Source organism: Penicillium macrosclerotiorum, assembly GCF_028827735.1.
Source record: "Penicillium macrosclerotiorum strain IBT 26536 chromosome Unknown utg000009l_segment0_segment0, whole genome shotgun sequence".
Classification (NCBI taxonomy): domain Eukaryota; kingdom Fungi; phylum Ascomycota; class Eurotiomycetes; order Eurotiales; family Aspergillaceae; genus Penicillium; species Penicillium macrosclerotiorum.
The window spans coordinates 1,108,992-1,122,713 of record NW_026643088.1 but is presented as its reverse complement, the minus strand read 5'-3'; the positions used below and the strand labels follow the sequence as shown (position 1 = coordinate 1,122,713).

Genomic DNA, 13,722 nt, shown 5'->3' with positions numbered 1-13,722 from the left:
GCATGTGGGTATTTGAAATGTCAGACAGTTCCAGCTTCGAATGATCGTTTTCGTGAGATCTCCTCCTGTTCGTGGAGTCTCTCTTTGTACAACCGCAACACCTCAAAGCCAACTTCGACGGCAATGAGGAGAATAATGATCCATTCGAGGCGAAGACCATGTGTCTCGCTAAGTCGTTCACGTAGGACGCTTGCAATCTCTTGTGCATAGTCCATTTTTTCGTTTAGGAGCTTGATGCGGATTCCTACGTCTAGGGCCCGCCCAACCTGCTCATAATACCCTTCCAGACCAAGCTCATGCCGGCTGTCCCAGAAGAGATCAGGGAGGGAGTCTGTAAGTTCCGAGTAGAGGTTGAGCTGTGCGCGCACACTGAGAAGTTGCCCTGTCTTTCGAAGAATGAAATCGCGAGTAAAGGGCAAGCGGGAGCCTTGTGATAGAAGAGTCGGGATTGTGCGGGTCGACTCGAAATAGTTCGAGAGAAGACTTTCAAGAACCGCGAGTTTTGTACTTCTGGCTAGACCGGAAGAGAATGCAACCTTGGTCAAAACAGTATCAATAGATTGTTGTTTTGCAAGCGGTATTTCAGATCCATCGTTGCTGGACTTAGTCCCAAGAACGATGGTGTCTCCTTTAATGCTACTGTTGTCCCGTTTAGGATCCTCAACAAACTCGAGATCCTCAGTCTCGAGGTCATCGACATGAGCCCCTTCTGCAGCTGGAAGAAGAGTTCGAGTCGCCAAAAATGATGTGAACCCTTCAGGGAGCGACCATGCCACCACGGTTCCTGACGGAAAAACAAACACATCGCCGACTTCATCAGAGGCTAGACCAGTTGTTGATGGGTTCCCAACCCGGCGTATCGAGTCGATAGGTATTTGAACGTGAACTACCTGTGGGTAAAGGCCGGTGTTTAATGGATCTGGTTCATAGCCTTTCTCTTGTAAAATTTCTCGGACTTGGCGAATGTTGAATTGTTCAGCCACAGCATAGGCTGTCACTGTCTGTGAAAATCATATCAAGGTCAGTCTGATTCCCTTCCTATAGCTTGACTCGGTTTTAGTATTACCTTAGTCTGATGAATGCCCTGCTCCTTGAGCTGGGCTTTGGAGAGAAATCCATCCCTCGATCTTTGTGCCTCCACCGCAACTCGCCGTAGGGATGTAGGAGCTGCAGGAGTCCTCCCACTTCGTCTGCGCTGTTTCTGGGATTCGGGGAGTTCTGACGACCCCTCATTCTTGCTGAGCTGCTTTTGTGTTAGGAAGGCATTGGATGAAAAGAAATCTTTCCGGCGCGGAAGTTCCAATGCTGGCGATGCATGGAGATAATGATTCTGCGGTCGTCTCAGGAGACGTAGAGGTGTCGACCGCTTACAAGCGGCACAGACGGTCGTCCTTGCAAACATGGCTTTGCTACGGAATCCCAAATGAAAGTGGCCGATGACGATGCCATGGGTTGAGGAACTTCTGATCCGCTTAGTCAGCATAGCTCCACCCGAACCCCAGCTCCCGAGCTGCAGCCCAGGTCCCGCTCGATGCTTGCTGCTCGTCGCATCTCGAATCCAACTCGCTTAGAAGCCCCGGGCGCTACAAGGGACTCGGCATGGACGCGCCTGGCGCGACAGCGGCGAACGGGAGCCCTGAAAAAGAGGCCTCAGAGTGCGGCACGTCCTCTACACGAAACAGGTCGCCCTCGGGTACGAACCCTCAGGAACACGAGCAACGTCATCGGGACAGCGAGGACGATACCGAGGAAACCGACGATAGCGAGGATGAAGATGAAGACAAAGATGAAGATGATCCCGATGAGGAGGACGAGGAGCCTCGGCTCAAATATGCGTACCTTACTAAACACCTGGGATCAGTCTATCGCAACGGGGATGCGACCAGCACGTTCCTGGTTGCCGGAGACAAGATGGTGCGTCTAAATTGAAGATCCCTCATAAAGAGAAAGCTGACAATACATTTATTTAGATTGTCGGAACACATAATGGGGTCATTGTAAGTCACTTTAGGCTCATGCCAATAAGTCTAGCAATAAGCTCACTTTCTTGAAGCATGTCTTGTCGTTGCCCCTCCTGCAGCCTCTCCGAGTGTACCATGCTCATTCAGCGAGCGTGACATCCATATCCATATCGCCATTCCCTCCTCCCCTACCAAACGTTAAACTTGATGCTCCTAGCAGATTAGGCGCTGAGGATTCTCGACCTCCGACACGCACCTCAACAAACTCGGGCAGTATTCGCGGCAATCCGAGATTTACCAAGCAGGCATCTATCCCAAATATACCATCAAACTCTATCTATATCGCATCCGCTTCCATCGACGGCAATGTATGCATATCCTCATTAGTCGACCCAAAGGATGTTCTTAAACGAAATTTTGGGCGACCAGTTAAAGCAGTTGCACTTTCCCCGGAATACAAAAGTGACAGGACGTTTTTATCTGGTGGTCTCGCGGGAGAGTTGATTTTAACTACTGGTGGCCGAGTCGGAGCCAGTTCAAATGCCACCACAATGGGCGGTGCAACGGCGGCAGCTTCGAGCTGGCTCGGTTCAATGGGACTGGGCACGAATAACGGCAAAGATACCATCCTGCACAGTGGCGAAGGCGCAATAGGTACAATTCGGTGGTCTTTGTCGGGCAAATATGTTACCTGGGTCAACGAAGAGGGAATCAAGATCATGCGTTCTAATCTACACCTGGAATCCTCGGAATCCGAGTTTGCATGGAAACGAATTAGCCACATTGATCGGCCCAATCGACCTGGCTGGGAGGAAATGGCCAGTGTATGGAAAGCGCGTGCTGAATGGATTGATCAATCTGCCTTAGATAGCCATGACAATCTGGACCCCAGCGATGACATGACACAACAAGCACCCAAATTGACACCAGCGGTCAAGAACGTCGAGAAACTGGTTGTCGGCTGGGGCGGTACCGTGTGGGTTATCGATGTATTCCCTGACCGGGCAAGCAAATCGTCCAAAGGGGAGAAATATGGATCCGCAGAGGTCACTACGATGTAAGCTTACTGAGAATTTGACCTCTGGTGACACTTTACTTACACTTTTTAGATTGCGAACCGACTGTATAATCTCAGGCATCTCTTTGTATACACCACGTCTCCTTGTGATCCTTGCCTATATCGAGGCGGACACAACTACTCCTGAAAGTGTCACCGGGAAATCGCCTGGACGACATCAACGACAAAGAGGCTTGGAGCCGGAGTTACGGATCATCGATATTGAAACCAAGGAAGAGCTGAGCGCCGACACACTATCTGCCAGCCGCTTTGAGGGACTGACTTCCTCCGATTATCATCTGAGTGTCTTACCTCCTTGGAAAACACCTGAAGGACAGGTAGTCCAGCGAGGTGCTCTGGGGGCTCTTGGACACGGCTTATTGGATGCTACCATGTACCCTGCCCGGCTGTTTAGCTCTGGCGCCAGCATTCGCAGTACTACAAGCAGCGGGGATAAAGTGTCCGGCAGAGCGCCGCCCTCTTTCGCCTCCACACACGTCTCCGGTGACGAAATATTGTCCAAGGAAATGCAGGATGTCTCCGGGGCTTTAGGCGCAAAAGTTTTTGTCCACAGTCCATATGACTGTGTTGTTGCCGTGAAAAGAAATCTCACGGACCGACTATCTTGGCTAAATTCGCACGGTCGATTCGAAGAAGCTTGGAAACTTGTTGACGAGCACCCTGGTGCTGCAGGTTTAATGGCCGACCTGGCCGAGATACCTTCTGGGTCATTGAGATCAGAAAGTAGCCTAGGAGACTTCTTTGCTGATGATCAATCATCTATCATGACAGCTGGCCGGATAAAGGCCTCAGCCTCGGACCAAGAAAAGGCCAAAATCGGTGAACTTTGGGCCGAACAGCTAGTCAGTGAGGATAAGTGGACCCAGGCCGCAGAGGTTTGTGGCAAGGTGCTTCGCAACGCTTCTCGGTGGGAGCACTGGGCGTGGATGTTCATCAAAGAGGGCAAGCTAGATGAGCTCACTCCGTACATTCCCACAGACCTGCACCCCTCACTCTCTGCCTCAGTTTATGAGCATGTTTTGAATTACTATGTCTCTCGAGACCTATGTCGGTTTAGAGAGCTGGTTGAGACATGGCCTTCGGATCTTTTCGATTCTAACCATGTCACCTTGGCGATCCAGGAACAATTGAAGCTGGACTCTATCCGTGTGGAATCGGATGAATGGCGAGTTCTCACAGATTGTCTCGCCAGATTGTATCTGGTCGGCGGGCACTATCGCGAGGCACTACACTGTTATATCCGCCTGCAAGATGCGGAAGCCGCCATGTCTTTGATTCGGGAGCATCGCCTTGTAGATGCAGTTTCAGATAACATCCCTGCTTTCATCTTGATCCGCGTTACTAAGGAAAAATTGAAATCCGCACCAAAATCAGAGTTGGAGGAGATGGCCGCGGAGCCAATCCGGTTACTGGTCAGTGAAGCGTATACAGGCATTGTCCGCCCCGAGTCGGTGGTGTCCCAGCTCAAGGATGCAAATCGCATCCTGTTTCTTTATTTCTACCTTCGGGCGCTGTGGCGCGGTGAATCTTCACCGCATGAATCTTCAAAGCCTTCGCGAGGTCGCGGAGCCTATGCCCGCGATGCAGCAAGCAGACTAGCTGCAGACGAAGGAAAGGCTCTCATCGACGGCTTCGCCGATACAGCGGTAGAGGTATTTGCGGATTATGATCGGCCGCTGTTGATGGAGTTTTTGCAAACGAGTATCTCCTATACCTTCGAGACTGCGACTCATATCTGCGAGCAGCGACACTTTACTCAAGAACTGATCTACCTGCTGTCGAAGATGGGTCAAACGAAACGAGCTTTGAACCTAATTTTGTCGGACTTGAAGGATGTTTCACAGGCTATATCATTCGCTAAGACACAAGATGACCCTGATCTATGGGAAGACCTTCTCGACTACTCCATGGACAAGCCAAAGTTTATTCACGGGCTGCTTGTTGAGGCCGGCACCTCCATTGATCCCATCAAGCTCGTTCGACGCATTCCAAGCGGGCTGGAGATTGAAGGTCTACGAGATGGTTTGACCAGGTTAATTCGCGAACATGACCTGCAGGCGATTATAAGCCAGGGTGCTGCGCGCGTCATGCAGGGTGAGGTCGCTCTGGGAATGGATACTCTTCGGAGAGGGCAACGCCGTGGCATCAAATTCAACATCCGTGAAGACAACATTGTAGATGATGGACCAATTTCTGGCACAGCTCCTGCCAATGCCCCAGCCCAGGACTCTGTCTCGGAATCTGGTAGTTCGACAAGGCAGGTAGGGCCTGGGCAGGGAAGATGTGGTGGCTGCAACGCCCCGTTCCAAGCCAACGGTAAGCGCCCGCTTAAGCATCCTCTATAAGTATCTTCTCGATTAACATATCCAACCCTATTCTTTTCCACAGAGCGCGAAATCCTCATTGGCTTTGCATGTGGCCACGTCTTCCACCTATCCCATCTTCACTCCGAAGCATCGCGGCAACAGTCCAACACAAGCACCCCCGACCGCTCTGCAGATCGCACCCCTCGACCATCTTCTCCATCTGAGGAACCGTCCTCAACCACAGCCTCTCGAACCGTTGGTCCTAAAGTAACAACAGCCAGACTGTTGCGAGACAGGATCGGAGATGGATGTCGGATCTGTGCTCTCACTAGGAAAATTGAGTCCCTTGGCAGCGAAGGCGAGGTTTGAAAGCCCGGTAGGGAGAGTAGAAAGGAAGGATTGAAGCTTTTACGATGAAATTCAGACCTCTCTGCATACTCTATATGCCAGAGCCACACATACATTGCCTCTATATACACCCCCATTGTTTCTTTTGAGATACCCAACCACCTTTCTCGGAATGACTCTTGTGTCGGTATGCGCAACGCTGGCTACGAAGTATTATTCAGCAACTATTGCTACATGGCCGAGTCTTGAATTCTGTTTAGTTGTGCATTCTTCTAGGGCGTCTCGGGGTTTGCTTGTTGTTCATATTATTTATTACCCTGTTAAAATGCAACCAGTCTGCTTCTGGCATCGTATTTCCATTGATCAGAAGGGAAAAGGTTCTTTTATTAGACCTCAATAAAATCACTCACCAGCTTGGAAGTTTCGTGATATGTTAGATTGTGGCAGCGAAAGCTAATATATTGCAAGGTTATGATGATTCGAATCTCTGTGGAGGAATAATTGATTTGAAGAATTAGTTAAAGCTAACTTAGATTCTGTAAGCGAGCTGGCAGTTTGACATGAAGTGATTAAAGAATTATCCCAGAATTCTGGGAACCAGCACGTCGTCCATAGTAACTGCCAAATCAATAAGAAAAAAGAACTCCATTTCCGCGAAACCATAAATGCATAATGACTCCATCATCCCCAAATCTTTACTTTGGTCATCAGGAAGATACCGGCATCCATGCAATAGGCCTGGAGATGGGGAAAGAATGGTTCGCAGTCTCAAGTTTTCGATTTCACAGAAGGCCTCCAACGAGGAGAGCCAGGAGAAAAGTGACAGCAATCACCTTGTTGACCAGAGATTTCAGGCTCTGAGCACTGTTAAGAATAGGTGTCCCCGACGGCTTTTCAGTGCTGATGGCAGTGGGGGCTTCCTTGGTGGGAGTTTCAATGCTACGAGTCTCCGAAGTCGACATAGCAGACGGGGTCTTCTGTATGGTAATGACCAAGTCGGTGAGAGACCTTGACGACTGTGGAACAGTAGCCAGAGTGCTTGAAACAGCAATAGAGCCAATAGAGACAGTTTCCGGAGGCACTACGACTGTTGCAGTCTTACAGTTAATGTTGGTGCAAGACTCTGTAACCCATACCCCAATGGAGCTTCTCTCGGTAGCAATCTCCGTGGTAGTAAGAGTTGGAGTCACCTGGATAGAAGTCCCTGCGGCAGTCTCCGTAGGAGCCTCAGCAGTGGTCGTAACGCAGATACCAGTACAAGTTTCAGCCGGAGTCGTAGCGTCAGGAGTGGGGGTAGGCTCGGGGAAAAGGGTGACAGTAGTTTCGTTGCAAGACTGGGTGACAGTCTGGGTGAATTCCAGTGTAGTTGCGATGGGAGTCTCAACAGGAGCCACTTCAGGGGTCTCAGCGCAAATCTCTGGGCAAGACAAGGTGATCGTCTCGAAAATCTGCACCGTGATCTCAGGGGGACTTGTGGTAACCGCGCTTATAACCACAGTTGCAGTCTGACCCGAATACGGTGTATCAGTTCCTGTCACCGTACCTACAAAAAGGAATGTTGGATCAGCATCGGAATTACGATTTCCAAACATAACAGATAAAGAAACTGACCATTGGCATCACGTTGATAGATCAGACGACGCGCCAGGTCAGGAAGGTTATTGGCTGGTATCAAAATTTTCAGTATCTCAGCCTGAATAATGGGAGAAGGTGAGAGCCTACCCTCACGGGCCATAGAAACATCCCGCTTGCCCTGAAGCTCTTCGAATATATCCAGATCTGTACAAACAAATAAATTTAGACACAAGGTGACGAACGAAGAAGGGGAAAGAACAAAACAAACTTACTCTCGGCAATGCATCTGGCCGTGAAAAACACCACAGCCATGAGCGTGGCCAGATGGAATTTCACGAACATCATGTTACCACGAGATTCCAATGGTTGAACGAGTGTGGGTTGAGATTGTAGCTCAGTGTTGATGAAACGAGTGAGTTTGTGGATGGGAACAAATGCGTTGAGGGATGAGAAGAAAGGAAGAGAAAAAGAGAACAAGAGAAGCAGCAAAGGAGATGTTGGGAGTCGAGGTGTTGCCTGCCTGTTTGGGAAGGTGCACGACTTCTCTTTGATAGAGACGTGCACATGCACGTGCCTGCGAAGTATACCACACCAACAATTGTACACTGTATACTATGTACATACACTGTATAGCCATGGAGGAGCAGCGCTCTGCCTAAGCTTGTTTTCCTTGTACGACCACGGGGAAACTGCAACCTGCAGAAGAATGCCTCTGAATTCATCTGAATCAACAAATGTTCCAAATATATACCCCGACGTCACCAGGTCGTTGCTTCTTGCCCAACAACGCACATGTCAGAATTACGAAGAGATGCACCTTCATTGCTTTGAGGTTGTTCATGTCCAAGGCTCAACCCAGATTGTCGCTGATAGCTTTTGATTGGAACATTGGACCCTTCATGCAATGGACGGGAAGGTATCCGAGCACCGCTTGTGAAAGTTAAGGTTGTGAAAGGCCTTAGCTTTGCAGCCAATTTTGGAGAAGAGTCTCTGGTCAGATTGGAGTAAACTGCTTGTGCTGACGGCGCATTACGCATGTGCGGCGAGAATGAACTTCTCACCATTCTCCTCATAAAGGCAGAAATCTGACAACTCGCTGTATGTCCAGAGATTATACATCAAGAGGATGCAAACCTGGTAAACCGTACCAGCAGGGATCATTGGAAGAATCGAGAGCCATTAATTCAATAAGTAAGTTTGAAGAGCTAACTTGATCACATGGGTTCTAATGAATTATGATAGACAGCTCATGGTCTTCTAAGAGAGACTTGGGGTTATTTGGCGCTAATAAAAGTAGCGTCGCCTGAAGACTACCTCTAATTCTTGACGATGCATGATGATGCCGGTACCTGCTATGACGCTGTTGGTAAAGAATTTATTTTGAATTTATTTTGAATTCGAGCAATAGATGCCCGACAGGCCGTGGAGTGAGATTGTAAGTGAAGAATGTGAAGTCCCCATATATCAATTAGTATGAGGATGAACTAAATAGCTTGAAGAAACCGGAACCAAGCTTCCGGAACCCTAGCACCAACGGGGGCTGTGGATGAGGCCAGAGACCTTTACAAGCCGAGATGTCCTCTTCATATAGAAAACAAAACAAAGACGACGAAATCATTGTGATACAGCACTCTCTTTTCTGACCTAACTGCACTAGCCAGTTTTCTTCTTTCCTGGCAGGTCGTGCTCAGTTTTGTCATTCTCCCTTCACTGCTCTTAACCCCACACTGATCCATTTTGGCTTCTCAATTCCTCTCTTGTGGCTAGTGTGTGTCCCATCCTTTATGACGTCAGGTCTTTTGCTCAGCTCGAGTGGCCCTAAATCGACCTACGGCTTGGCCACTGCCTGCCTGGGCCCAAACAGGCCCTGAATCCCCTCAACCCACCCGGCCTCGACCCAAATTTTGATCTAGACCATCCCCCTCCCCCCCCGCTGTGTGCCTGTCGATCTTCCCCTCGCACATTGACGGTACTGTACACTCCCTCTAGCCTGGTGGATCAGGATTGTATACGAGACGGCGTACGGAGGAAATGTATGTAACGTCGCTAGTCGCTGATACTCTAATCTCACTCACTAGCTTCCAGCCCCATTTTCCATCCTTTCATCTTGTAAATAGCGCCGGTCGACACTAGCATGAGCACCCGTTTGAGATCAATCTCCCATAGACGGAATCCTATCCGATGGACACCCTTCGGTACACACCGTCTCGCGCCAATGCAGCCCCTCCCCCCAGTCCTATGATGTCACTGGTGTCATTCGCGAGGGTTTTTCTTGGAAGTGGAGCCGGTTTTGAAGAGAAGACAAAAAGCTTTGCTTGTGTCACTAAACGGTATTCTCCCCACCTCACCGTAACTCCTTTTTCTTCTCAGTTTTTGTTCCACTCGGGACGATCCGTGACGGAGAAGTTTCCCCCAATCAGACGCTGAGAGCCGGCACCGCGCGTCATCCTGGAACATTCGGATGGTGCAGTGAAAGTGGGGAGAGTTCTGTATGGTATTCCGGTTCCACTACTCCCGTAGTTAGCACTGTATGAATTACATGGTATATTTCATCAACTAGAACCGAGCACACATTCGTGTCGTTCTACTGTTTTACTGTACGAACGAGTGGAGAACCTGCAGGTATATCCGGCTGCAGGGGCATGATGGGGATGTTGAGACGGCATATTCTGGTTGACGGCCAGCATCGAGACTCGCTTCGATGTATTGACCTCATTGTTTTGGGTTCTGGAAGCGATCGGTGTGTATGAGTGGGCTATCATATCAGGAAGCTTTTTGTCCGATAGAACGTTGGATCGGCGGGGGAGTGGAGTTGCTTCGACTGTAGAACTGGGGAGACTTAGGTTTTTTTTTTTTATGTCTTGAGGGAGATTTTTTATATGGGCCGAGTGTGGTGAGGGAGGAAGGAGCTATATATTTGATGAAGTTTGGGATGATATGGTCCATTATCTAGTCCTGGACGTATGTCGTGTTCTATGGTCTGTTAGTCGATGCTGAATAGGTCTTGTTCAGATATATATATATTGGTGCAAACTGTCTGCATTTCATTTTTCACGAAAAACACTGGCAAATTGTACATGCAGATATGCCGATGTTGCTTGTCTCAAATAATGACTATCTGCATTGGTCTTATGTTGTCATAGAGAGGGGTCAAGAGCCACTGGATGGTAATGCTTAGATCGGACCCGAGGCCATGGTTCCACCGTCGACAGGGCTAAGATCTTGCCATGGATGACTCCCGAGATTATCGACTAATCGACCGATAGAGTCTGGTTTGTTTTGCAGATCAACCAAATTATGAAATTTAACTACGACAGGATTAAGGTTTCTGCGGATGAAGCTTTGAATAAAATAAGAGGTTTTTTTTTTTTTTTTGGTAGGGTTAATTGCAAGCGATTCCATTGCAAGATGGAAATCTTGAGCTAAGCGACTTTTATGGGCACAAAAAATCTCATAGGGATCTGGGCAGCGTCAATTTGCTTGTCAGTGTGCGCCTCTGCGGGTGCACTGCTTAGACTAGCTAGCCCGATAATATAATGGACGAATAAGTTCGCCAGTGCAGTTTTCTCGATGGCAAAGCTCCATTGCTGAAAGCGTTGCAATACCAATCTGTCTCCATGCAAAGAAGTTTGAATGATTATTCGGTGCTTGTGCTCTGTGCAAGACATTCACAATACTTGGCATAGAGATGAGACATGAACAGGTAAAGTGAGACTGATTCAAGGAATAAGCTACTGATTGAACAAGTACAATGGCTTTTGGAGGGCCTATTCTTATTGGATGTTTGCTTGACCATGGACACGAAGATAGCGCTAACTCCATAGAGGACCAGACTCTTTTCGACATTATCTGCATGGAGAGGAGAGGTCAGTTCCACCCATCGTGGGCTGGGTACATCTCTTTGAACCATTCTCCAGGAAAAACCAACAACGGCAATCTACCTTTAGAAAGCTATATGAAGCTAGTATTTCCCCAGCACCCTTTGATTTCCCCAGACTATCCAACCAAGAAGGTGTTTGAGCCTAGACACAATGTATTGAAAAAATTGGATTGCTAATACCCTCATAGCCGTTATCCCTAGGCCTCGCGCTAAACAATGCCGTACACAGTTCAAGGAGAGTGTGCGCGCCTACATAGAAAATCAAAAGACTGCACATGTACTAGGTCATATGAAAGCGATCATAGAGAGTAAATATGTCCTACTGAATAGCAGATTACCGTTGTCTCCAATAATCAACCGTGGAGGATTTCGAAAGACAGATTGTAATATAACCCTGGGGTAATAGGGCCCTGGGGTGGGCGCTCTTTATGAATGTCACTGTATGGACTTGACTTTGTAACTATACGACAATATATACTATAATACCAAATAATAGATAATATAATATAACCCGCAGGAAAAAAAAATTCTACCCCTGAGACCAGATCCTACTCGATCTATAGATAGAAACCTTGCTCGAGATAGGGAAATGGTAACGGAAGTCGTGTCTCGCCACAAGTCCCGATCAACCGACCGCTTACCGTATTCAGCCTCCGAACCAACGAAAGACCAAAGCCCATCGCAAAAGATTTGCTCCGTACCAGAAATTCCAAAAGGCGCACTCTCGCACAGCCGAAATGCCCTCTAGAACACTGAATATCAGAACCTAGAAACCTCAACCGGGAGACGGATCCCAATCGCAATCGTCGAGGATGATCATCATTTAAACTCCCAGACAAAGGTACTTAGACGCTTTTGTCATTCCCCAGTACGATGAGTATGCCACACTATGATATCCTTCATAATTGCTCCGCCAAATCTCCGGCCCAGAACCCCACCAATGATAGCCATTATTTCCCGCCGGTGGAATGTAAAATAAGAGAGAAAAAAATCGGCGGTCCACAGTGCTGGTTTAGGTATTGGTAGCAAAGACGAGGCGGCAGCTCACCGCGAGAACCCAGTCGAGACAGATCCATGGAAAAAGAGCGACAGTTAGGAAAGCAAACCATGGACGGGTGGCTGCCAGCCTTGTTCGCTGTACCTGGTTGCTGGGACCGGCTCTGGGGGTGGGGCATCGGAGAGGCCCGGAGGCCCCAGGCTTTGGGCCTGTGGGTTGCGACGGTACACGCCACACGGAGGTATTGCCATTGTGGTCGAGAGGCTTTACCGTGGTGGAAAGAGGGGTAGGGATATATGGTTTGGCGCGAACTGCGGGCATATGCGGATTTTGGCGGAGGGGCAAGCATGGGTCAGGGTACGTGTGCGTTCGAGACGTAGGCCCGTTGATATCGAAGCGGGAGCGGAGCCTTTGAAGTGCGCTTTAGGGCGTAACACTAACGATTCTAATGGTTTGGGGCTCGGCTTTCTTTGAGAGTATACCGATTGAGGCGATAGTACGAGGAGAGATAGAGAAAAGCTCCCAGAGGAGATCAGAGTTAAAAGAAGCATCCGGTATTTGGAGGGTGATCAGCCAGGACATCGTATTCTGTACCTATGCTCGAACAAATTCATTTATAACCCCGTCCCCCGATGACTAGCTGTATCCAAGATCCCAAATCCGTGTACATACGCCCATGCGTGACAAGAGAAAAAGAAAAAGCCATGTCCACATGGCAGAAGTGGAGAGGCAAAGGCGTGACGGATGGACAAGAAGTGAAGCCAAGTCAAACGTTCCAACGAAACATGAGATGCAAGAGAAGATAGGGGATCGCACCGCAGATGAAGAGCAGGAACAGATCGAGCGAACCTTCCAGAACCGAGAGTTGGAGCCGGGGTATCAACATCGTAGACTTCCTCCCTGGACCAAAATCCATAGAAAGCGAAAACACACACACAAAAAAAAAAAAGAAAAGAAAAGAAAAGAACAAGATATCATGGCAACAGTAAAAAGACACAAGCAGTATGTGTATATCAACAGCCTTGCACCGTGACCCATTGACTCATATATCGTCGTCGGGAATGGAAATTTGCCAACGCCATGGGAGAGAACCCTAAAAATAAGACATCATAAAAACAAAACATAAACATAAAAGCAATATAGCGACAGGGTATCATTGCCCGGAGATTCGTGTATTATCTCCGTATCCAACGCCCTGAAAATGAATCAATGACCGCCAACCCAATGACAGATGAGCACAATGAAAGCTTAAAAATTCGACAATGAAAAAGCACGAGATTGAAGAGAGTTATGGGAGAGAATCGAAGCGACACCGCACAGAGGTTCAAGATCACGAAGGGTGAGCGCGTGAATCCCGATATCGGCGACACACCAGGTGCTGCCAGTATCCCAAAGGGAAAGCGAGAAGAGCAGGGTGAGAGTTGATACAAAGAGGTCGGGCGGTCATGACGAGCAACGATCGTGTGAGAGAAAATAAGTCAAGACAGTCAATCTATGGCACAAGAAGAATGGTGTTGAGGCTGTGCTGAGAAGGGGAAAAGACGTCGGGACTGAAGGCTCTATGCAACGGCGAAATG

General features: G+C 48.6%; 3 protein-coding genes across 3 annotated transcripts; 1 reads left to right on the top strand and 2 right to left on the bottom strand.

Moving 5' to 3' along the window:
• Nucleotides 1-20: 20 nt before the first annotated feature.
• Nucleotides 21-1,402, bottom strand: N7462_009564 (RMD1 family protein; the record flags this gene model as incomplete). The annotated part of the gene is made up of 2 exons (XM_057081278.1): nt 21-1,001; nt 1,067-1,402. 2 exons carry the CDS (start codon nt 1,400-1,402, stop codon nt 21-23), a joined length of 1,317 nt encoding a protein of 438 aa, XP_056930115.1.
• Nucleotides 1,403-1,599: 197 nt separating this feature from the next.
• N7462_009563 (CLH domain-containing protein) lies at nt 1,600-5,714 on the top strand (the record flags this gene model as incomplete). Its single annotated transcript, XM_057081277.1, has 5 exons — nt 1,600-1,914; nt 1,971-1,997; nt 2,054-3,018; nt 3,071-5,355; nt 5,428-5,714. 5 exons carry the CDS (start codon nt 1,600-1,602, stop codon nt 5,712-5,714), a joined length of 3,879 nt encoding a protein of 1,292 aa, XP_056930114.1.
• Nucleotides 5,715-6,475: 761 nt separating this feature from the next.
• On the bottom strand, nt 6,476-7,610 carry N7462_009562 (uncharacterized protein; the record flags this gene model as incomplete). Its single annotated transcript, XM_057081276.1, has 3 exons — nt 6,476-7,236; nt 7,305-7,472; nt 7,541-7,610. 3 exons carry the CDS (start codon nt 7,608-7,610, stop codon nt 6,476-6,478), a joined length of 999 nt encoding a protein of 332 aa, XP_056930113.1.
• Between the last annotated feature and the right edge of the window lie 6,112 nt (nt 7,611-13,722).